The 25,784-nt window shown below is 42.3% G+C and overlaps 1 protein-coding gene across 5 annotated transcripts in view; it reads right to left on the bottom strand.

Moving 5' to 3' along the window:
- Nucleotides 1-243: 243 nt before the first annotated feature.
- The window catches only part of TULP4 (TUB like protein 4), a 173,844-nt gene continuing 148,303 nt past the window's right edge, over nucleotides 244-25,784 (bottom strand). For all 5 annotated transcript variants that reach the window (XM_054194507.1, XM_054194508.1, XM_054194510.1 and 2 more), the window contains 8 exons: nucleotides 23,806-24,030; nucleotides 21,205-21,439; nucleotides 20,560-20,704; nucleotides 19,361-19,505; nucleotides 18,213-18,306; nucleotides 16,445-16,588; nucleotides 9,712-12,323; nucleotides 244-7,937 (listed from right to left, as the gene is read on the bottom strand). In XM_054194507.1, the coding sequence (XP_054050482.1) occupies nucleotides 7,821-7,937; nucleotides 9,712-12,323; nucleotides 16,445-16,588; nucleotides 18,213-18,306; nucleotides 19,361-19,505; nucleotides 20,560-20,704; nucleotides 21,205-21,439; nucleotides 23,806-24,030 (3,717 nt within the window). In that variant the 3' untranslated portion in view covers nucleotides 244-7,820. The remainder of the gene's footprint in view (nucleotides 7,938-9,711; nucleotides 12,324-16,444; nucleotides 16,589-18,212; nucleotides 18,307-19,360; nucleotides 19,506-20,559; nucleotides 20,705-21,204; nucleotides 21,440-23,805; nucleotides 24,031-25,784) is intronic.

Below are 25,784 nucleotides of genomic sequence, written 5' to 3'. Positions count from 1 at the left end.
GATAGGCACATTATTACCACAAAACCTTTGCCATCTGTCCTCCCATATGAATGACACAAAGTATGCTGCGCTGGTACACACATCAGGTTCAGTGGAACTTGCGGAAACAGCTAATGAAAAGAGAAAGCATAAGGGCATCTGGTCATTTATTATTCAGGTCATTCCAGCCCAGATTTGTCATCTGCTTTAAAAGTATTAAAGGTGCTTGACAAAACGCAGAATACAACAAAAACAAGTCAGGAATTTTCTAGTCTGCAAAATTTTATTAAGCAACAGCTGGACAACTCTTACAACTCCAAATCATCAAGGAAAAATAGGGCAATCAGTCCATCTCTCAATCATGTAGACAGTAAAGAATTTGGACAAACCACATTTTTATAGGGAAACCAACAACGCTTTCTAGGCACCTCCTGCAAAACCTATTACACAAGATACATAAAAGGAGAGGCAGGTCAGGGTAGTTTTTAAGTACAATGGAAACCAGGTATACCACGGTATACTGAGGAGAGAAAAAAAGAAGAAAACTTGAGATTCCAAAAAATATATTTTAAAAATAGTATAGGTATGTAAAAGTACACAAATTGTGTACCAGATTTTCAAAAGCATTAAGAAAAACATGCTGGGCTTGCTAGCTTAAGAACGCATGCACCTGCATGACTATACGCTCATTAAATTAAAAAAAAAAAAAAGAAAAAAAATCCAAAATCATGTTCAAAGTTATAGTACCAAAATAATGCATTTATAAACAAATGCAACTCCCCTTCTTTTTCAGGAAACACTACAGTGCCTTTTCAATCAAATGCATCCCCATGCTATTCCACAACACCATATATTTTATCTACAATAAACAACGAGATCTTAAACAGACATACCCTTCCCCAAACGCACAACACACAAAAAGAAAAAGAAGCAGAGAATGCAGAAATAGTGAAATGAAAGGAAACCAAAGGCAAAACGTGTGTCAAGCAAACAAAACAAACAAAGGGAAAAATTAGGAAAGTTCTGAACAAATAACTTGAAACAATACAGGTAGGAATTACAAGCCGAGCACTATTCCAATGAACTACTTGAAACTCAGGTGTCTGCACAATGTTCAAAAATATTTCTCTTTTATTATTACTTTAATCTTAATCTGTATCTTAAACCATCTACTTGGCCAGTAAGAGAAACATTCCACAAATAGACAACATTTGTCAGGATTCAGAATTGCTGAAACAGATCATATTTTTAAATTGGAAATAATGTAAATTGGAGGGCCAGGATTAAGAATAAACTGGCAGGCTTTAACATCATACCATCTAATTTTTTCATTGAATGCTCTGGATAGGTAAGTATTCAGTGTTTTCATTTATTTAATTTTAAATCTCACAAAATCATGTTGTTTTAATCCTGCAGTCAGCTCTGGGTCAGCAAACCCGCACACTTGCATAATGCTCGACAACAATCAATTTGCCTTGAAGCACAAATTTCTCATTATAGATCCATTTGCAAAATCAGAAGTTGAAGGGTGAAGTTTTTAATTTTCTTAGCAAGAATTGCTTCACTGCATCCTATTTCATTCTTTTATTTGGTTAATTGCTTTTGTCTTAAAAATCTAATTTTCTAGCTGTAGCAACAATCAAACTGCCCAAATAACTTATCTCTTGATACATCTTCAGAGATATCAGGCAACACGCAAAGCTGTCTTTTAATCTGAAAACTTCTCTGCAGTATTTTTTTTAGAAGAAAATTAATTAAATACAAAGATAAAATAATTCACATAGACCATTGCTCACAAGTAGTAATTAATCTTATTCCTTGAAGAATGGTGCATCTAAATTCCAATCCTGCAAAGAGGACTTGTGGTGCCTACCTGCTGACTCCTCCTGAGAGTAGCAGGACTCTAAATTGCTATTTGCTGATGCAGGATTGTGCTTGCCTTGAAGGTGAAGGGACTTGAAAATGAAAAAATACATCTTCCAGAATTTTTCCATTTTTGTCAGCAGCATGATAACATTTGCTCTCTTATACTGGGAACACACCATTATGTCAATCCCTAAATAACACAAACAGCTTGCTCTCCCATGATGGAATCCTAGAAATGGGAATAAAAGGCAAAAATCTGAATGACTACTATATGGCCAGGACTTTACTTCCAGTATTCTTCAGGGGAGTTATAAGGAACTGTCAGCATAGTTGTTGGCTAATGCTTTATAATTTTCTTAAGTGGAGATATGGGTCATATAAGTCATTCTTACTTTATAATCACACAGTAATTGGAAAGTACATTTTGGGTTGGATCCTACTCTCTTATGTATCTTGACGTAAACGTGTAGTGAGGCTAGAAGTTGGCCCTCTGTCAACATACCACACAAGTGACTCATCTGTTACTAATCTCCAAGTGAGATTTACTGGTCTAGAGTGGTTTGGGCCCTGCAGAAATGTGCAATTTCCAAACTGTTGCTCTGGGAAACACATTCTTAAAAGCTAGTGAAAACTTACTCTGTCTTCTCTCCCCTTTCTCTCAATCAAATCAGTTTTTGCACGTGTTGCTCTATTCATATGAGGATTTAAACTGTTTCTGACAGATAACAGGGCACCAAGATAACACAGGATCACACACATCAGGCTGCAAAAAGCAAATGCACAGAAATTGTCTGAGGCAACGATCAGGCAAGCTCTGAAATCTGTTCAGAATTTCTGAGAGGACACTAAAAAGACACATCAAGGAAAGCCTGGACCTACAGAAAGTCTAGGCTCAAGGCTTCAGCAAAGTCAGATATCTTTGTCTGACACCTGTACACCTTCATGCATCTTCATAAAAACAATGGAACAAAACTGGAGAGAGAAACGTGGAACTGTTTTATTTGTGGTTGTATGACAGAAAGTTTATCTAATTGAGATGAACTTGTGTAACAGATTTACTGTCACACATCCAATATTCAGGCAGCCCATAGCAGATGTTACTGCTACCTTTGGAACTGAGTACAAAATTATTAACGTGGTAATTCCTTTATTTCCTCTTTCACCCCTTTCTTCTCATAGTTTCTTAGTGTGTTGCAGAAACATGATATTACCGCTGTTTCAAGCTAAAATTTGCCACTCCATGCATGGTGCAATTCATACCAGACTTTAAGCATCGGTTTTTAGACTCTGTTAGAAGCTATATTTCGAGGATATCAGCCCTGTTTTTTCAAAAGAATCGGGTTCTCTGTTGCATCCCTTTGCAACTCCAGTGGAGCAGATTCTGACTTCAAATGGCCACCACGGCCACCGGCTGGCACCAGCGCTTTCTCTGCCCAAAGCTGCTGCAGCCTAAACCCCGTGGCAGGTGCACACTGCTCTTGGAGTAGGCCTAGAAGGAGGAATGGAGGAACACCTGCTCCACCAGGTCTCCGATGGTGCGTCTTGAAGAGGCAAAGCTGCTGCAGGCAGCATCAGGGCTCAGCTCCATCAGCTCTGTGCAGCGCTAGCCCAGATATCAGAAGCACTATGGCTGGGTTGGAATCAGCTGAGTCCAGCTGAAAAAGGAGTGTTATTAGTCTGAGCAGAGGAAAATGCATCTACTGTTGCACTATTTCTCGTGCCTCAGCGAGCTTACTCCAAGCTAGTTTGCTTGTATCTCTGCATAGCATTGAATTATGCCATTGCCAAACCCTATTTAAACTATGCAGTGAACTTCTTCCAAACCAAACCTGTATCATTACACCCTCTTTTATCACATAACCCATCTTATTTTATATCTCAAGAAAAAGCACTGTACTAAGAAGATGGAAAGCAAATCAAGCCTTGTATTTTTAAAACTATTCCCAACTGAAATATATGGTTAGAAACACAGGAGGAAAACAGTGGAGAAGCACAGATTTCTGCAGGTCCCAAAGAAGTCATCTACACTCTTTGTAGTCTACATAGTCCTCCATAGCAAACTCACTGCCTTCAGCTGCCAAAAAAATATTTTTGCCTGCCTGCATTATGAAATTTTGCATACTATCCAGCAAAAACAGGTCTTCCTATACGCATTTTTAACTTCTTGCAGTAAAACATACTGCTAGCAAACAATTACTTACAAAGATGCTCTTTAAATATAAATAAGAAAGTGTGTATAACTCACTGATACATAGTAATAAAATAACCCCTAGATCACATATTACATAATGCAAGATAAATAATTTGTCTTTTGGACATTAACAGGAAATCTGCATTAAATTATCTTTAAAAAAAACCACTCAAAATTCCCTCAAAAAAACCCCAAAACAACAAAATAAAAACCCAAACCCAGCAAAAAACCCTGACAAAAAAACCCAAACATAAAACCCCTAGACAGTCACAATTATTGCACAACTAAAAAAAAGCTTTGGAAAAAACATACATAACTACTGCAAATTACTGTATGTATAAAAGAACTAGGTATTTCTGAACGCTTTGCTACATTCTTCCTAGAAGAACTTAGTTATCCACAGAAAACCTGGGTTTTATTAATGAAATATAAAATGTAACATCTGTCTTTCGACTGAATGCATTAGCAATCTTCAGGATTTAAGTGATTATTTCAGGAAAGGGCTTTTCAATTTTTTTCCTATGTTGTATCTCAATGAACAACAGAAAAACTGTCACTTTCACTTGTTCTTTGTATAATTTAAGATCCAGTTGCACACTCAGATATTTACATAATTCCCATTCCTTTCATTAAAATCCTATATATTTGAGAATATTTTCCCTCTCTAATACTGGGTATTCTCTATGCCATTAAAATCCTCAATTAAAGGGACTCTTAAATTATTTTCAAAAAGATAAAAGATTATCGTATCCTATAGCATTTTCTGACAAGTAAATGGCAAGGATTTTGGAAATTGCATTTATTTTCCTAATTTATGATAATTTTTCCTTATGCTTTGCTGTGGCAGAAACCAGGTCTCTCCTATGCCAAGACTCTTTGTAAGTGCCATCAGAAGGATGCAATCATGACCGGGGCAAAAGAAACCAAGTTACTAACTCTGCTACTTGTTGTATTGGGTTTCATTTCTTGGTTCTCCATTAGCATAAAACTACTGATAATTGGAAAAAATTGGCAATGAACCAAGTGAAGAGGAATACCATTTCTTGGAAGGTTAAAGAAATTGCACACAGAAGTCCTTCTATTAGATTAGATTTTGTTCAGCAAAAACAAAAAAATCATGTTGTTTTCACGTAATAAGAATTTTGGCTTAAAACTACAGGTGATGTTCCTTCCAGATGAAGATTTCTAACATGTGACTGAGTGGCCCTTCCCTCAGCAAGCAAGCAAGCAAGCCATGGTCTGTTTCTTTTCTTACAGCATTCAGTGTGTGCCTCTTGTACTCTAATTAAGGTATGACTGGTTAGCACAGACCTTAGGGCAGGGGGGGACACTCATCAGCCAACTTTCCTCCTTGTCTATTGGAATCATAGACTGAGAATTCAACCTACTGTCTTTATAGCATATAGCTCAATATAGACAAAGGGCTTAATAGTGCTTCCTCCACAAAAATCCAAGGGAAACACTTTCATTGTTTTTAAAGGGATCAGAACCAAATCCGTTTTTGTTCCTCCGTTCCACACACATTATACATACAGGCACTCAACTGATGAATAAATCACGCACGTGAGAAAGAATACCAATGGGCCCAGATAACTGATGGAAATTCAACAAAATTAATCAAAGCAAACAACGATCTGCTCAATGCCAAGGGGAATGTTGTGTTTGACCACTCCCACATGCAAGCAGAAGCTGCTGACCTTTGGGATAATACAGGCATGGTACCATCTACTTCCCCGCTCCTTCCTTCCTGCCTCTGCTTCCTCCCTCCAAGGAAAACATCTTGCAGGTGGTTTTTCCTGGACTTATCCTGAGGGACATTACCTGTGGATGATCTGCCTCGTCATCTCCCTTGGCAACTCTGAAATTCCCCTCTGACTGGCATTACACTCTCCCTCTGTGCTGTACAGCTCTAGCAGCCTCAGCGGAGCATAAGTTATAAGCTCACTGCGTGTTGGTAACTTCTACTACAGCAAGTTCTTATCTTATGCGATATGTTCCTCTAGAATAAATCAAATGCAACACACATTAGCCCTATCATTAGGACATAAGAAAAGCAAAAAGAGAAAATCACATCTATTCACCTTAAGTTACATGGAGTTTTTCAAGTAAGAAGTTAAACTGTGGATGAAAGACAAAGACAAAGCAGCCATCAACACCTCAACCAACATAACTTTCTCAGTGTGCCTTTCACTTCAAAAGAGTTACTATTACATGAATACTTTTGGGGTTTGTGTATTACTATGGAAACTACTTCCATATCAAAACATATTCTGTAGCAAAATGCAGGCAAGGAGAAAGAGAGAAAGCAAATAAATATGTGCACAACACACGGACCACACAGAAATTCTTCTGTGCAAGCAACCCTTCTGAAATGCTCAACAGGTCTGCATATCCACCAGAAAGAGCTGCAGTCATGCTACAGTTATTAAGCCTTCCTCTGTAACACTCCATGTAAACTTTGGCTTCTCGCTCTTCGCTGGAGCATGATATTCTCAACCCACAGTCACAAAGACTACTCAAGTAGCAAGGTGATAAAGGGAGGATTCTGTCCAATTTTTCCTTCCTCTTTCAACTCATTTGTTCTCCAGACAGCCATGATGTTGTTTCCTGTAATGAAATTGCTTTCCTGATGAAATTGCTTCCTGTAATGACTTGCTATCTTCTGTCTCCTTCCTAATTCAAGCACTGATAGATTGTTGTAGAACTTGATTCATACTGATTGCTAAGACTGAATACACTGGGCCTTCTCATTTGCTTGAAATACTTTGTTTATAAAGTGTAAAGACATTTAAATGAGGAGCATGTACAGGCGTGGCCTCAGAGGTACATCTGGTCACACTGTACCTCTCCCAACTACAGGCCAAATTGGAGAATACTGCTGATCAAGACGAGCAAAGAAGCAATGCTCATAATTATTTCCTTCCCTATTATCTGTCACCTACCGAAAGATGTTTATCCCCAATAACAAAAGAAGCAATGCTTGTAATTATTTCCTCCTCTATCTTCTGTCGCCTACTGAAAGATGTTTATCCCCAATAACAGCACACAAAACAAGCAGACATCAAATTCTTTGATACAGTGGGTTTTAAGATCACCCATTAGTAACAATTTTGTTTCTCTTTTGAATAATACATCATTATTTATAAATTAAACATTGACCTACATAAGCCTCCTTGGAACTTGTGGTGCTCAGTTATTATCAGAGATCAGAGAAGAAACACGTGTCTTCAAGTATTATAGCTTCTTTTTTTTTCTTTTTTTGCTGCTATCACTGATGTTGTTGTGGTAGTAAGTAGTAGTAGTAGTACAAACTGGACCAGAAAAAAAGTTATGTTCCCTGTTTTAAAAAGAACAGCATGATATAAGGCAGTCTATCAAAAAGAGCAGTCTTTTTTAATCCCCCTACGGGCTTACATCAGCTACTGTAGCAAACACGGCAGAACCACCACAACAAGCCAAAAGCCACACTTCTCCATGTAACACTGAATGGCTCTCAACCCTTTGCTCTTTCTGAGACCCAGCACAAAGCTTAAGAAGAAAAAAAGAAAAACACCTGAAAACAAACAAACGAACAAACAAACAAAACAGAAAACAGCCCCCCCCCCCTCCACCCCATGACTGATTAGAGTTAATGCCCTTCTGTTGGGCACCAAGAGACTATTCCAGTTTTACTGCCTTCTTCGCTCCCAGGCACCTCGGCACACCTAAAGCAGGCTGCCCTGACATTTTCCGGTTTGGACTTTACGAGAAGGTTAACATTTTCCTCTCTCCAGTCTCTGCTTGTTCATTTGAGGCGTTGAGTCACGTTAGCCAGAGCAACAGCAAAGGCTTGCACTGCAGAAAATGGATACTGAAAGTCCAAAATGTAAGCATTGCCATCAATCCTTCCAAACTGCATCACCTGGGAAGCAGGGGAAGAGGACAAGGGAAGGAAAAAGAGAACAAGGTCAAAAAAAGTGAACCACAGAAAAGGAACCAGAGAAGAATAAAAGCGAAATGTTTTTGCTTCTTTGTATGAACACCCCACCTCCTGAGCTAATATGAATGGGGCTACTCACAGAATGAGGTATGATGCCAAAGAAGAGTAAGAGAACTGTACTATTTGTCTGTATAGAGTATTTGACTGCAATATTTGACTCGATCGAGTAAATTGAGCTTTAAAACTTGCTAGACCGTATACAGCATTGGTGTAAGTAGACTGTCACCAACTACTTCAGCAGATGCGGGTTACACCAGCGCTATGCTTCCTGCAGTAAAACACCATTTTCTTCCTTGCAGAGGCCCTATCATCAGACCCTTAGGAAAACAGATTTTGTTGTTTTCAAAGAAAGGAGCTTTCAGGGAAGGGGAATAACCAACTCCCTGAATCTAGCACTTTAGAGCCAGTAAGCTGCATGTTCTTGGCAGTTCTGTTTTCCTTTGCATAAAGCTCACTAGCACATAACGACGCTGAGAACGAATTAGCAAAGGGGCAGTGGGAGCTGTTTGAAATGTAAAGCAAGGCTAGTCAGGTTGTTCATTGTTCTTCTGCAGGGAATATCTGAAGTTTGGCCTATTATTACTGCTTTTTCATTTGCTTCATCAGAAGCCCAGATCCTATTTGCTCTATGGTGAAGTTCCTTGAGCTAGAATGGAGGCTGTTTGCGCAAGCCTAGTCAGGCTTTGTTCCCCCACCAACAAAACCCGTGGCCAGGTGATTTTGCTCAGCTGTCCATGGGCACATATCCATAGCCATTTAACTGAAGAAGAAAGATATAAATGGCTCTGATCGCTGCCTTTTTAACGAGCTGTTGTTACAGACAAACAAAACCAAGAGACTATCACTGGTCACGCGTATTGGATAATTAAGACATCTAACTCCCAAGTTAAATCAGGGAGTTGAGAGCCTTGATGTCTTTAATAAATCAACGTGACTTACAGAGATGGGACAGCTGGACAAGGAAATAAATACATGTCTCCCGAGTCTCCTGCTCACCGACACCACTTAATAGCCTGGGTTTGGTGTAATAACATCCCACTCAGGCCAAGATGAGAGAGCCTAAAATTAAATGGTTTGATTTTTTGAACTATCCACAGATCCCTCTCCCCACAGGCAGTTCAGAAGCGGCGCAGGAGCACTTTGTTCTAGGAAGGGTCAGTGCCTCCCTTCTCTAGCATTAAGAACCAGCCCCAGAGGCCCGGTAACCCACAAGGGGAAATTTTGGCATGGAGAAAACCTAACTGCCCACCCATCTTCTCTACCTTAGCTATCTGCTGACTGGCCAACCTCTGTGAGCATTGCAAGAAGGGAGCAGTGTTCACTCAGCTAGCTGCCATCCACAACCACCAATGGCAAACGCAGCTACCGTTGGGGAGATCTGTTGTGTTTATTACAAAACCCACCTACCTTCAGCAGTGAAAGCCAGTGAATCTAAAGGAGGCCCTTATTCCCGTGTCCGACTGGAGTTAAGACCAAATATATTTTGTACATTTACTTTACAACTAAACTTCACCCTCCATTCTGAATCTATACCTTTGATGGTTGGTTTTTATCAACCATGTGGCAAAGTTTTTTTTCACAGAGCAGCTAACACAAGCAGGAGGCAACGAGCTGCATGAGAGGCAGAGCTTATTTCTGGCCCAACTTTCCCAACCCCCATCCCCCATCCCAGCCTGCAGTTGCTGCCCCCTCCTACCTGTCGTCCTTCCAGTTCAATCTGGAAGTTTTTTGCCGACTCCTGGGTCACCCGCCCTCCGAAGTCCAGCTGGTAGACTTGCGTGGCCTCATTCCACAGCGGTTGCTTGTTGGCCATCACGTACACAAAGCCCTGGCTCCCCAGCCTCCCATCCTCCTTCTCGCTGGCCTTCCGGCACTTGAATTCATCCAGCTCACTGGCTGTCCTCAAACTCCTTTTAGTTTTCCAACCCTTTTTGCTGCCCTGGCTCTGGTTCATCAGTTCGTCCCCACTAATAAAAAGCTCTGGCTCACTCTCTGAACTGTCCTGAAACTCATTCGTCTTGTTTAGCTTCTTGGACTTCAGCTGGTCTTTCTGGCTCTTGACTTTCTTCTTTTCTCTCCCCAGCCGAGGGCTGGATATCAGTGAGTTGAAGTCAGTCAGCGTCCTTGCCTCCTTTTTGACCTTGCCCTCAGTGATAGCCTGCACATTTCCTTCCTCTGCTCGACTGTCCAGGCGCTTCCGGCTCTTCTTGCCGAATTTGTCTGTCCTTTGAGGAACAGGGCTTTCCGTCAAGGAGAGCACCTCCTGGAAGGTGTCTGCTGTCTCCACCATTACCTCTGTGCCCACGTGTCCCTGCAGCTCTGCTGGTGGGGGAGACATCACTGGCTTCTCCACCACGAGGAGCGGCTTGGGGGGCAATGTGCCCTGGGGGTTCGGTACAGGTGGGCAGGTGCTGTAGGAGCTCCACGGGTGCAAGGCGATTGGCGGCAGCTGTAAACTAGAGCAGGCGCTACTTCCCGGGTACATGGGTGGCAAAGGGCAATAGGAGAGGTTGGATGGATAACCTGGCTGAAGCACAACTGTGGGTTCCTGCTGTGCAAACTGTGTTGGGGCCAGAGCTTCTTTGGGGGAGCAGGGGGGCTGCATTCCCTGAAGGGGAGGGGCACTGTAGCTTCCTGGGTAAGGTACTCCAACCCCGTAACTTGTCTGGAAAGTGGCAGTGGGACTGGTTGGAGACTTAGGGGAAACAAACGGCACTCGAGACATATCTAGATGTTGAGCTTGACCGATGATGAGAGGAGTAGGTTTTAGAGGGTTGGGCACTGAGCTCTGAGATGTCCTTTCCTGAGGAACCCATATCTCTTCACTCACCATAGGGTCCCACTGGTATGGTGGTGGCCGTTTTACGCTGAGGGCAGCCTCCGTCAAGGCCACGGGTACATGCCCACGTATTGATTTCTCCACTGGGCAGTGCTGAGAAAGGGCCTCATCCTCTGTGAAGGCGGAGTTGATATAATCTGCTCGGTCCCGGGAATTGTCAGGCGGGCTCAGCAAGCTGTAGGAGGACTGGGAGGCCAGAGGCGAAGTACTGACAGAGTGAGCGATGACGGAGCTGTGCTGGGAGCCACTCCCCGTGCTCAGATCAGGTCTCATGCCACCAATACTGGAAGCACTGCTACTAGCATTGGCACTACTGATGTTGCTCACACCACCAGTGCTCACGTTGCTGCTGCCACCGCCGCCGCTGCTGCATTGGCTGCAGGTGTACAAGGCGGTGGGTACTCTCTGCTGGTACTGCGCCGTCACAACGCTGCTCTTGGCTTTTGGGGGAAGTTGCAAGGTGGCTCTCTGACCGTCCACCAGCTGAGCCATTTTCAGGGCTGCCTCTCTGCTGTTCCTCCGCAGAGTCGCATGAATGATACTGCTGTCCAGCCTCTGCGCGATACTTCTGCCTTGGGACAGCTGGCTGGCAATGTCGGGGTAGGGCGGCGGGTCCCCGCTTGGGATGGAGTAACGGGGGACCGTGAGCCGGTTCAGGGTGGCGCTGGTGCAGGGCTGCTGCATCTTCTTCTCGGCGGCGGTGATGCGCAAGGTGGCGGAGCTGCCGGGCCCCGGCAGGGTGTAGGTGCTCTGGGCACAGAGCATCCTGGTGCGAGGCCGGCACACCTCCTCCACGTTCCCGCTGCTGTCGAATGTCGTTATCCGCTCGTACCCCAGAGGCGTCTGGTAGTGCCCCGCCGGGTAGAGGGAGAACTCCCCCTTTTTCAGGCAGAGGTCGAGGGGCATCTGCGGGGGGCCAGGTGGAGGTGGCGGGGCAGAGGTTGGCGCAGCGGGGATGGTGCCAGGGTAGGGCGGTGGGGGGTTCATCTTGTTGAGCTGCAGCTCCTGGGCAGCCCCGAAGACGACGGCGTCTCCTTCCACCATCTGTGGCCCTGGCCGTGGGGCCTTGGCCTTGGGTGGGGGCTCGTGCTCGCGGTCGCTGTGGTCCCGCAGGTCGGCCAGAGCGATGGCGGGGGGCGCAGGGGGTGGTGGGGCGAGGACAGGGGGTGCGGGGGCGGCGCGGCCCAGCTCCCCCCCGGCCAGCGCCCCTCCGGCCAGCGCCCCGGCCCCAGGGCCGGGGAACCGGCCTGGAGCCCCCGGGAAGGGTGCCGGTCCCGCCCCCTCGCCCCCCGGTTCTGCCGGCGGATTGGCCAGCACGTCCAGCTGCACGTTCTGATTGGCCAGCAGCGACTGGACCAGGCCGATGCTCTGGGTGGGCGACATGGCCTGGGCCGAGCTGTGGATGGGGGCGATGGGGATGTTGACGGTGCACGGCGGGCTGCTGGCGGGGGCACCAGGGGCGCCGGGCACTGCAATGAACAACACAGACTGTCACCCGCCGCCCCGGCACCCTCTGCCCCAGGGGCCCCTTGGGCCACCCCAGCCCCAGGCCCAAAGGGCCACAAGCCTTTGCTAACTGCAGCGGTTGGGTAACGGGCACTAAAATAAGGAATTTTCCTGAAGCGGTATTTCATGTATTTTGGGGTTTTCTTCAGCATTAGAGAAAGACATGCGGGTAGCTAAAAAAGGCTTAACGGGAAAATTTGATGGCAGCATTTACATAAAATTCAGAAACTGGGGGAAATTGTTCTTTAAAGCTCATTAGAAGAAAAAACACTGCACATCTTTTGTACTTTGTCATTCCACTTTACCTTTGACTTTTTAAACTACCTGCTATCTTCACGTACTTGCTTAAGCACTCTGCTGCATTTGGATGGAGTGCTATCAGATCCCCAAATCAGTGGATCAGACCTTGGTTTGAACAAGTAAGCCAGCCTGTCTCCACTGATTCCCATTGCACAATACCTATTTGTAATAGCTGGTGATAAATTTTAAAGTAACTTCTTGGGAGGGATGCTTCGTAGGTAAAGTTCAGAGCTCACTTTCAGTCTACGCTACGATTCCCACGGACTTTCACAATCTGAATTACCACTCACTCATCATCCTATTTTAACTATTTCTACTCAAATCAATAAAAGTTTTGCTGAATTGGGACTCGCTAGTTTTCAGGGAGGTTTTTTTGATAGTAAATACATCAACAAGCAATAGAAAGGATAATCCACTCAGAAACCTATGGTTGCCACTGGTCCTGGTCCCCTCTTCTCTGCCCGTAGTCCTAGGACCACTAATGCGGCTTCCTGACTTTCTCTAGGGCTGCTGCTACCTGATGGTGAGGCACAAAAAGTCCCCGCTGGCCCAGGCTGACTCCCTCTAGAGCCAGTCAGGTGTCACTGTGCCAAGCTGAACCGAGCTTCAGGAGGAAGATGAAATGATGCTCCTCAAGCCTGCCCTGATCTGACAGCAGTTATGAGTTTTGCCTTGGATGTTTATTGTCATCAAAGAAAAAAGAAAAAAAAGTGGAGGAAAAGAAAAAGGAAGTGTAAGACCTGCACTGAAGGCACTGTATAATACCTAGTATAATGTCCCCAGGCTCAATGAGCTTAGGAAAACTGCAGAATACAGACAACAATCAGGAAAAGGGAAGTATATATATAATCTCTTGAGTATAGTGGGTGACAAAGCAACCAGTAACGCAAAAAGAAGGAAGATGAAAGAGAGGAGAGAGGAATATTATGGAACGAAACACAAAATTTATAAAAGTTCCTGAAAGAAGATTTGTAAGAAAGAGATGTGAGGAAATAGATGGGAAGCCAGATGGGAAATGTAGGGGAAGATGTGAGGAAATAGGTGAGAAGCCAAAAAGATTCAAGAAGTGGGTACTATAGTCAGGGCAACTTCAGCATCGATCTCTGGACAGGCTGCAATCAGAAATGTGAAAAGAAGCAAACGTATATAGGAAAAGTTTCCCACACGTGGTGGTGGTGAACAAAGGACAGTGAGGTAAGAAGCAATTCTGACAATTTTAAGCAAAAACATGGATCTTGCTCAATTGTTTGCAATTCATTTTGCAAAAAGTGGTGAGAGTGATTCCAACAGGAACTACCACTGAAAAGCCGGAGCATGGCAGGGAAACTAGAACTAAGCACAGGTGCAGAAATTAAGATAAGAGGGAACAAAATATAACAATGAGAGGAAACAGTAAATACTATATTTAAACCCCCAAGAATATTGCAGATTCTTTATTAGTTTTCCAGTATAAAACCCACGGAAAATGATAAGCAAGTTGCATCAGTAGGTTTATGGGAGGAAAAGAGACTAGAGTAATATCCAGGATCATTTAAGTATGCCAAAGAGGTCTGTGGAGACCTCTTCTTTGAAAGACCAGATCAGGCATGAGATCCATTAGTCAGGACTCCTCCAGCCGCTGCCCAGTTCCTAACTAATTTCTAATTAAAATTCTTCTAATCTACCTATGCCCTATAATTACATTTTCAATAGCATTAGGCTTTTATCAGCATCAGTCATGAATGTGGTAGGTGTACAGAGGTCTGTGGCTATGCTGGCAAATTTTTATGGTAGTTTTGTTCGTTCCTTTAGAAGGAGACCGACAGCTAAACTTAAGACCCTCAGGCAGCGTGGTTCTGTGTTTGGCTGGTCATGCTTTCATCCTGTTGCCTGCAGGTTAGCAATTTATCCACCAGAGCTTGAGGTTTAGTTGTTAGCTTGGCTTGAGCAAGCCAGTCATGGGTATTAAGTTCCTTATCAAACAAAATCTCATTTGTCATGGTGTTGATTAATATCCCAAAGTGTTTAAACCCAATGTTTTTTTTCATTTCTCCAATGGTTTTTAATTGATTTGTTTGCATAATTTGCAAGTTAAATCAATTCACTGTCCATTTGCCTTGCCAAATCTTTACCGACTACATTAAAAAGCATCTGTCCCAAGAGTACCTCACTGTGAACTGCCCAAGAGCAGCTTTCGGCTATGTTTTTTTTTTAATCTATCATGTAATCATTATTTACACTGCAATATTTTTTTGCATTAGTATACGTCACTTTTTTCCTTCATATGCAGGCTTTAAGAAAGGATAGCCCCCAAAATGTTTTTGAAGATTTAAGTAGCCTCCATTTGCTAAGTCAGAAAAGAATTTTCAGAAGAAAGAAAAAAGTGGACAAGAAGAGGAAGGCTGTTATAGAGGACAGGGAAGTATGATTCTTTTATGAGTTGCCTAAAGAGCTGTAACAAAACTCTCTAACAATTTTCCCTATATTATGTGGTACTCACCAACCTGCAATTCTGAGTACCATTTCAGCTCCTTTAATAATATAAAAGGAATTGATATTGCAGATCTAATCCAATTTTAAGGAAGGGATGCGAAAACTTTATATTAACTTTTTTTTTTTCTATTTAATTTTTGTATTGCTTTCTGTCAGTTTGGACCATGTTTCACAACAGAAAATGTTGAGTGCCATCTATGCATTAATATATATACAATAATCAATGTCTCTATTATTTTCTTCAGATCCTATGGATGAATATAATGCAGATATAAACTAGGCAAGCCAAGCCCCAAACCGTGAAAGAATGGGCTTCATCCTAAGCACACAAATGTTTCTTTAGAAGCCTAGAGGACTACTCTGATGCTTGGGTCAGATGAAAGCTTTGGTGCTTTCAGCAGTCAAAACCTTGTTCTGAAATAATGGGAGTATTTCCATTTATTTCAATAGATTCTAGCATAGGGCTTTAATTGCTTTGCAGTACTCACACTCCTTCCTCCTTAAAAGGTACTGGCATGACGGCCACTCCTGTAGTTCCAAAAACCTGTGACCTGGCAACGGGAATCCCTCACTGATGTGAAAATTTTGAAAAGGTATTAATTCATCTTCTTGTCTATTATTTGTTAATTTTATTGGTATGATGATTTTTTTTTTTTTTTTCTGACTGGAGGAGGTTCTGAGTACTTCTAGTCCTTTTACCTGCCACATTCATATCACCTGCACCCAAGCCTTCCCTGCACTGCTTGAATCTTCTGCTACCTTACATCTCAGTGAAATGAGAAATTCTTCCTGATGCCCCTTGTTTATCGACACCTTACTATTTTAGCCTCCCTGTAAGACCTGGTATAGACAAAAATCCAAATGGGCATTTACCACTTCTCAAAGGGTGTCTGAGTTTTACGGGAACCTGCCCTCCAACCCAAGCTCCTATCAGCAGGCTGTGCCTTGCTGCCATCAGGTCACAAGAACGGCCCTTTTAGGTTTCCAACACATTAAAATTCTGTCCTACAAAAGTGCAGAATGCGAGGCTTTGGCCTGTGGAGAATTCTTAGCGAACTAAATAGAAGATGATTACTTTTCCAATGAACTTGAAATGTAGCAGCTCTATACACATCTTATTTTCCACATATTTTAGAAAACAATGTCGGTAATACATATTAGCCTTATTCTAATTCAGTTCTACAGGACCCCATCAGACTGTGGGATTTTGATTTGTGCGTTTAGTGCACAAATCACTAGGGCTAGTGACACAAGTGATTTGTCCTCCATCTAATTTAACCCATAACATGGCAGACCTTCAGCTCCTCCTTACCTGGTAAATCATCTTCGTCTTCGCTGAAAACATTTGGATTAAAGACAGGCAGGTTAATGTAGTCCATTGAAATCTTTCGCACTTCTGGGAGATATATTGTCATCTGCCTGGGCTGCAGATGCAGCAAACTGGTTTTATATATTACTGGAGAAAGAGTATAACAAGAAATATAAAAAAAAATAATCTGTTACACAAAGAGCATCTAAAGCTAAGAAAGGATCAATTCAAAGCAGACAGAAGGGCTATGACTATTTTTATTTAATGTATTAATGAACAAATGCATGTAAGGGCCATTCTTAGCCAAATCACTATGTAACACTGCATAAACAGGATAAAAGAGATTGTTACTTCTGGCTATTTCTCTTTAAATAGAAACAGCATCTCTGTAGTTAAATAATGTATAGAAATAATGAATTACTTCATCTTGTATTCACATCTATTTTTACGGAAGGAAAATAGTTTTTCCATTCTACTTTTGGAACTTTTCATCACAGGATGCTACCGACTTATATGAGTTTAGGGGAAAACTGGAAAGCTCCCAGGAAGGAAATCTGCTGAGGATTACTACATACAAAGAAACTCCTTCTGGCTCAGTAAGTCCCTGGGACCTGAACCATTGGAGACTGGGAGAACATCTGAAGGAAGTTTCACTACGCACTTATTCTACATATCCTTCCCCACGTATCTGTCACTGATAATGAGAGAATCAGAATGACCTCTGGCCTGACCCAGTAGGGTCATTCTTACACCATCTTTTGACAATCATTACAAAGATTGCGAAAGTCAGAAAGTCATAAATCAGTTGAAAGAAAAAGGTGGCTGGAACAAACCCGAGGGTTTCCATAACTCATTATTAAGTAGAGGGTGCCACTGCCCTGTAGTGGTAGCACTGGTTGTCCCCAGGGCGACAACATCCTGAGAGAACAACATTTGCCTGGAGGCTGGGCCAGAGAAGGTTCTCTCCCCCGTAGTTGGGACTCCATCTCTTGTCTGATAGTAATCAATGTGGCCACAAAAGATATCTATTTAACTAATTTAGAATCCAGGGCATCATTATGTAGTTCTGACTTTAACTATACAATGCAACATAGGAGAAAGTTTTCCAAAGAGCTTGTAAAACTCCTATACTTGCATTAATATTTCAATTCAGACCTCAGTTCTGCTAGGTGGTACCCTGTTCTTTAGCCTTCTTCCTTTCAACAGGACTATCTAGGGAGAATTGGCCTGCCCAGAAAAAGGTCAAAACCTAGACAACTGCTACTTTTAATGAAGGCTATCAATTTACTGATGCTCCAGCTAAAGAACCATATAATAAGGCTATGCACTGACTTGAACAATCTTGAGCATGGTGCTGTAAGAGCTTTTTTAACATTATTTTGCTATAATTAGTAGCTAAATTACTATAAAAATAATTCTATTATAGTGACTTAAAACCTATGATTTTTATAGTCTTGCAAAAATTGTCTTTATTTGTTTGCGTTTTCTTAAAAAAAAACTGTAAAAATAAAGGTCTGGGTTTCACTGTTAATTAGTCTTGTTATTACAACTGAGACTTTTAACATTTTCTTGTTCATCTCATTATTGTATTTATAGATTTTAGTCTCTTTTAGTTACAGTGAATTTTGTAAAATCTAATTCCTATTGTCCACAGAAAATAAGTGCTTTGTTATAGAAGCCTTTTGATGACTTAAAAAGAATCACATGGCCTATGTTTGTTGTTTGTTAGAAAGAGTTTGAGATGCAAAAAATCAATAGAGTTTACTTTTACCTGCACCAAGGTTAGTTGGTAGGAAAGCGGCCAAACCCACAATTTTAAATTTGGTTCCCCAGATATTAGATGTGACCTGAGCAAGGTAGTTGTGCTGCAAAGGAAAAACAAGATAATTTTCACCTAATAAAATCTGTATCAAGCTCTAATAAAAACCTGCAGGGCAATCAAGCTATTGCAAGAGATAATAGAATTTCAGCTTCTCTTGTTTTTATTTTATTGAAACAGCCTAATGTGCCTATGTAGCACCTGTTATACCCAGTCATTAAGAAGTCTCATTTTGGTATCTGAACACCACCAGAAATGATGTATACAACAGCCACATAGGCTGATTAAAGCTGTTGAGGAACGGAATAACGTGATGGCTGCTTAACGAGAATAGGTCTCTTTTCAGATGCTTGCTTCTCCTGCACAAAAGTGCAGCAATTCTGTATTTCAGAAAGTAATACACCCTGTCCTTTGGTTCTATGCTTAAGAATCACTTTATAGAACAATAAATAAGACAGAAATTAATTACTCATAATGATAAACATATTTTTCCTGGAGCTTCCAAAGCAGCTTCCCAAACCTCTGCTGCCATGGTGATCAAATTATGGGTCTGAAAACAACTGAAATGAAACAAAACAGAACTAAAAGAACGCAGGTTGGTATAATAAAATACGTAATCCAGACAGTTCTACAGCCTGCTAAGTTTCATTTACCCACAGGACATGAACACCATAAAGAGCACAAAATGGTAATTCTTTGCCTGCCTTCCAATGAAGGCTGTTCCACATAATCACAAAATAGAGAACACGTGGCCCTGTGAAGTAAGCATTTCCTTGTCTCTGCAGATTCCTAACAAAGCAGAGAACTACAGTGGCATTAGGACAGCTCTGAGAAACTAAGTAAGAAACATTTTCAGGTATGCTTTCAAACAGCCAACACCACCACCTAGAATAAAACCTCTCACGTGGATTCACACTGACAGAAGTTAGCGGTGCCAGGTTTAATATTGAACTGCAAGATGCAATTCTCTAGTTGTTCCATCCAGTAGCTGTAATTAAATGAAAAATTTTTATTGGTGATCATTGAGCTCTGAATCACAACTTGCTGCCTTTGGAAGGACATGCATTTGGACTCAGGTCTGGTCACAATGTACACAATACCTGAGTAATATCTTCTAAAGGAAACTCTCTTCGAGTTAGGCTTGGTGAACCAATAGAAGGTTTCCTTATTGGTAACCTTGGTGATCTTGATATCTCCTGTGCAGCTCGTGACATCTTTGGAGATTTGCGAGCTTCTATATTGATTCTGCACATAAAGTAATAATTAGAATCATCAATGGGCATGCAAAAATGCACAAAATTAAGTCTTTGAATGTAAAGATGTAATGAAGACAACTAGTATGGTGTTGTCTAAGTGACTAATGAAGACTGTAGAGTCTACAGGATGAAGAGTTACAGCTCAGATTTCAAGATAGGTAAGGCCTGACACTCTAGCAGTAACTGAGACTGGACGTCTTCCAATTCATTTAACAAAGCTTACAGCAGTTCTACCAGACACAATATATCTTCCACTAGTCCATAGAGAGGTGTACTGCTGAGCTATTTCAGCTATGCAGACGTTGAGCAGAGCCTCAAGAAATGGAAATATGACACCTGGGCTGGCAGATCGCCATGCTAGTACAGCAAACCAAGGTGACACAAACTTCGCCAGTCCTCTTGCTCTAAGCCAAAAGTTACTCCTGAGTCCCATTATACGAAGGGGGTCATGGTCAAGCACCTGAAAAAACTCACTGGTGGAAAAAATAATGAGCAAAAGCTACAGTTCAAAAGTAAGCTAAGGCAGAAAGGTAGGTTGTGGGTTTTTTCCTGAGCCATTTTGGTTTTATGCTCAGGAACTGATGGTTCTTTTGTCAAGTGCTAGTAAACTAAAACTTAGGTATTTCACACATTATATTCCCATATAAAGGGGTGCATTTCCTTTGCCTCATACTAGGACAAGCTTATAATAGAAAGTCTTTGGAAAAGAGTCAGCTGCAGCGAGAAGGCATCAGGGCCTCAATCCCATAACATCAAGCCAGCAGACAGATGCCCAGTGAGGCTCTGTGCAGGTGGAGGGTTCTGTCTACGCACATAACGAATATAATAAAGACCTTACAGGAAAGCATAACATTACAGAACCTTGGCAACCCAGTGTTTAAAACAATCTGCTTGTCTAGGTTCCGAGGAGAGGAGAGGAGAGGAGAGGAGAGGAGAGGAGAGGAGAGGAGAGGAGAGGAGAGGAGAGGAGAGGAGAGGAGAGGAGAGGAGAGGAGAGGAGAGACCTGGGGGAACAGAGGAAGAAATAGCCAAGAAATTATTACCTAGGGAGCTTAGGTGATTTGCTAGCTCGACTGATTTTGGGAGATTTCTTTGCTGCCCAGTCATCACTCAGTTCAATATCGCTGGAGTCCGAGCAGTTGCAGCTGTCAATCACCGTGGAAATCAAGCTGTTTCCATAGATTTCATCTATCAAGACAGGCCCCAGAAAATGTAAGTGCTGCTTCAGAAAACTGCTATCAGTTACAACTATCAGTCAGCAGAAACATAAATCCAATCCACAGGCAGCAGTGGAGATAAAACTATGCAGAGATAATCAACCGTTCTTCACTCTGCCTGGTATAAATTCCAAATTTCCAATGCTTCAAACTCAAGTGAACATGATTCAGAGAGGTGAACAGCATTCAGTCGACTTCAAAAGTGAGACTAAAGAATATTTTGTGCTAATTAGCAATCTATTCCCCAGTGTTCAAAATACAAGAAGTTCCCTTTTGTAAAACAGAAGACAGCATGGTATAATTTCAGAGGTTTGAGCCTAGGTCATGCTGAAGATTTTTTTTGCATCAGAAAAAAAAAAAATCAGATGCCACCTTCCATGTTGCATATATAGATTTTCTTTAACTCTTGAGGATTTAATATCTAAAATCTTTCTAAATAACTTTTTATACGGAGCAACAATTCAGTTCTACCTGCTTTTCCATCTGTTTTAGGATCCATGATGACAAACTCTGGCCGCAACTTGCTGATACGACGTCCTTTCAGTATAGGCACTAATCCGCCAAGGTATTCCAGGTACAGAGTATAACATGGACCACCGACCTCTGGGTCATCTTCTGTCCGCTTCATCGTGCAGTGAAGGCGTTCATTACCAGCTGTTGGGTAGCTGACAAAATCTCTCATATTGTTTGGGTCTGGGATAGGAGGCTTAATTAAATGAAGGAAGGAAAGAGAAAGTTTCCTATAGGTTATTAGGTTTTTTTCTGTGGTGACTTAATCCTAAGGCAACTAACTAAATTTAAACACAACTCTAACTTGGCAGGTCAAAATTAGTACAGGCTACCATGTGAGTTATGCAGGACCCCCACGCAAGACAGAGTGGCTGTGTATTGTTTATTTAGGTCAAAAGCAGTTGTACACAGAAAACTAAAATCAGTTACATCAAAGAGGAAGGTTGGACCTGTGGTTAGAACACTGAATTAGACAACAAACCTGTATTCAAGTCATGGCTCTAACACAAAGTTCTCTTTTAACTTGGGTAATGTGGTCAAGTCTAAGTCTCAGAGTATCTTGCCTCTTGCTGGCCCTCAAAGTGAACTTGGCCACCCAGGTTTCCGCTCCTGGTTGGTGTTGGTACATGCTATGCCACTATGCTACAATGCCGTCAGCTCTGAGAGAAGCTTGTACCTCTTATATCACTTCCAAGCACATGACCCATCTTTGCTGAGGGCCTATTTTGCATGCAATGTGGAGAAATATGAGCACAAAGCAGTTACTCTGCCCTGTTTCTAGAACACTGTCTTAATCCATGAAGAGCTCAGTCCTAAAGCAGTGGACTGCATTTGTCTAGGACAATGTAGCCTGTATGACAAAAATACTACTTATGTGTATAAGTCAACACGATTTCTTTCAACATGAGAATATAAGAAAAAAAAATGGGAAAAAAGGAACCTCCTTAACCTGACAAGATGGATATGGGCTGAAGAGAGATCTATAATGCAGTCCTCAAGCTGGAGGGGGAAGAAGGTGACTTGCCAGGCACTGGAGGCATGGCTGACCGTGTAGGTGGGAGTATGTGGCTGGGGAAGCGCCAGCGTAAAATATAAAGCAGTGCTGAGGAGGCTCCAGAAACACCCATGAAACTTTAGGGCCACATGGCTTCTGGGAACTCTGCTTCAGGCTCTCAGCTACGCAGCCCCATGACTGCTCCCCACACTGGCATCCCCTCTAGGAGGTGACAGAAGGGTTGCTGGCAATGGACGTGCCCCTGTGCTGCCTCTGCCCCTCTGATCCCTGTCATGGCTCCCAGCCCTGCTACAGCCAACTGCTGCCTTCATCCCATCCCATCCAATCCCATCCCATCCCATCCTATCCCTTGCCTTCCCTAACAGCCAAGCAAGCATCACTGATGCTCTAGAGAGCTGCAGGGGTAGCTCTGGGACAACATGGAATCACAGAATCATAGAATTGCTGAGGTTGGAAGGGACCTTTAAGATCATCAAGTCCAACCATTAACCTACCCTGACAAAAACCACTTCTAAACCATGTCCCTAAGTGCCCCATCTACCCTTTTTTTAAAAAGGATGGAAAGCTTCCTGGGGAGAAGTAGGCATGCTAGAAAGAACTGAGACACACTGGTCTGTTAAATATACCACATCTTTGGAGACAGAGGAGTTATGGTTACAGAAAGGCATATATTCTTTTCTGGCAAATGAGATGTTCCACAGTAGCACAAATTGCCCCGATTAGCAGTACCCAAATGGAACTGCTCTGAATCATTATTTTATAGGCATAATTTGTTCTCGTTTAATCTGGGCCAGCTCCACTGATTTCAAATTAGTTATTCTAGCTCTGCATTGTTTTAACAAGGACCTAAAACTGGCCCAAGAGGATGCTGTAACACATACACAAAAACTGCGTAACACAAAAATATACGTTTGAATATAGGGCATTCATCAGCTAATGCTCCAGTTTACAGGCTGTGATAAAGAGTTTGGAAATCCTGACATGTGCCTGAGGGCAAAACCACGAAACAAAGGGGTCGAGCAGATGGCTCTGCCTGTGGTACAGGAAAAGGCATAATATCTGATTCATTTTCCCATCGCACTGTTGGAGGAGTAAGGTTAGCAGAACTCACTGTCAGTAGAAATGCTTGGGCAGCCACAGATCTTAAGCATAACTTTCCTGGCAATATAAGGACTCATGTAACAAGCAGGGAGGCAACAGTTTTACCACTGTGAATCTCTCCTATAACTGTGACACAGCATAATCATCAGCGTGAGCTTCTTCAGAAGTCTTTGTGAGTCACCAGCATATTTTACCCTTGGAAAGGCCATCCCCATGGAATAACGCAGATTAGCATGTGTGAGCCCTCCTTTCAGATTTTAATAGGCACCAAATGGATCAGTGGGCTCTTGAAGAGGACAGGAATGACCCTTAATCAAGCTTTTAAAATGATAATTATGATAATTATAATATCGTATAATTTATCCATTGTCGCTTAGGAGCAGCATGGAGGTGGGGGGAAATCAAGCAACCCTTTCCTCTTCACACACACGTTTCTTTTCTTTTACCTTGATTGTTGGTATAAAGGCAGTGGTGAGGTATGAGCAGAGCCGAGGGGGCAGGGTCAGCTTGCTGATATCCTTGTCATCCCGCAGACAGCTAGCGATGGTCTGCTGGCACAGCAGCTGCAGACTGGAGACCCTGTGCTCGACTCTGACAACATACAATGCAGGTCCGGAAGCCATCAGCAGGCGCGAATCCCTGTGACCCCAACAGATGGAGATGATGGGACGCTGCGTGGGGAGGAAAAGGATACAACTTTAAAAGGGCGCACACTTTCTCCAAGATAGTCGCACAGCAAGCGACCGCATGAATTCAGCACCGATCATGTTACCCTAAGTCCTCCAGAAACTTAAACGCTATCGCCCACAAGAAGGGAGAAGAATGTGAACATCTGAAATTATCGATAACAGTGGTTGATGGGTATACAGTGCTTTTTACACACAAGGCTCAAAGCTCTTTACACAAGGGATTGTCTACCAAATTCATTACCTAGATAAGTGACTTTAAAGTCACACAGCATTACCTCACATCTTTTGATGCCCTATCCAGGTGATTTCTTCATTCACCTAATCAATCCTCATCCACTGGTAACAGCTTGCATTGTACAACGGAAAAGTTAAATTATATGCCCAGAGACAGTAAACTAGTGGATAAAACCCAATTGGCTTTCTTGTCTTGCACTGAGTCTTCTGCTGCACAGTGTCTCTTTTGAACTACTCCCAAAGAAAGTGAGCTGTGAAAGAGCACCAGGAACAAAACAGAGAATGGCCTTTTGTCTTCTGCTTGTCTACACACAGGAAATGTCTAAATTCATGACAGTAGAACCAGAAAGAGTCAGGGGCGACTGGCAGTAAGTGTCAGAACGAGGAGAATAACAATAAACAAACGCTGCTTTGGACATTATTCCCTGCTGCATGAACATTAAGAGTTTATGTGAGAATACTGACTTGTGCTTGCAAGGAACTCTCTTCCTAAACCCCATCTTTTTCATGTAAAGCACCAGTCTGTTGCGACCTCTTGTAGCCCTATCACTATTACTTTTGCTCTTCATGAGTGTTACCTGCATCCACCTGTCATCTCTTGCTTTCTGTGTTTCAAAGCATCTGTATTTGCGCATGTACACGTATTGTATGGAATTTCAACTGCACAGCTGCTACCTCTACACAAATAAACTACACAAAACTCTCACATCGTGAAGAATACTGTGCAGCAGGCTGTAATCAGTGAACTACAAAAGGTTTACTTCTTCCTGTGAAGGCATCCCTTCTTTTCACAATCTGTGACACTCAAAAGTTTAAGCAAACATGTTTTTCTTAGAAATTATGAACTGTATTTACCGACAGGTCAGGATCTCTTTGGAATATATTTGCTCTTCACAAGATGCAGCAAACGAGAATTAACTATACAGAAGACAAAAGTCAAGGCACCATGAGTAGTAACTTTTATCTACTCCTCTCTAGTAACATGGTACCCAGATACCTGGGTTAGATCAGCCCAGAAGTTACTAATCTCATCTGCGGAAAAAATCTTTCCCTTCACTTACAAATTCAAGATGCTTAAAGGTGAGAAACCAGGACAAGATGTTTTTATGAGAATGATATAAAGCAGAAAGCAGCTGCACAGCACTGTATCAATGTCTATCGTCAAGATAAAGGGTTGGATGAAATTAGTTTTTCAGTGAAAAGATCTTCCCTGCTATGTCGTCTTATCCTAGATTTAAATTTCAAGGAAAATATTGGTTTTAAAGTGGGAGGAATGAAGAAGCTTCATTTTCATTACATCTAGGCAACACCACACACACACTTCCATGGAGGCACAAGCCTCCAGGCTGACTGATATGCAAATGGAAAGCAGCAACATGTGAACCTTGTGATTTTCACAGTAATTGCTAAAGGCATTTTATAGTCGAGAACTTAAAAAGAATTGAAAAATCCTTTGTGTACCATCAATAACTATTACGTGGCTTGTCATAATCTGTAGGACA

Source organism: Rissa tridactyla, chromosome 3 (genome assembly GCF_028500815.1).
Source record: "Rissa tridactyla isolate bRisTri1 chromosome 3, bRisTri1.patW.cur.20221130, whole genome shotgun sequence".
NCBI lineage: Eukaryota > Metazoa > Chordata > Aves > Charadriiformes > Laridae > Rissa > Rissa tridactyla.
This window is presented reverse-complemented; position numbering and strand designations above follow the sequence as displayed.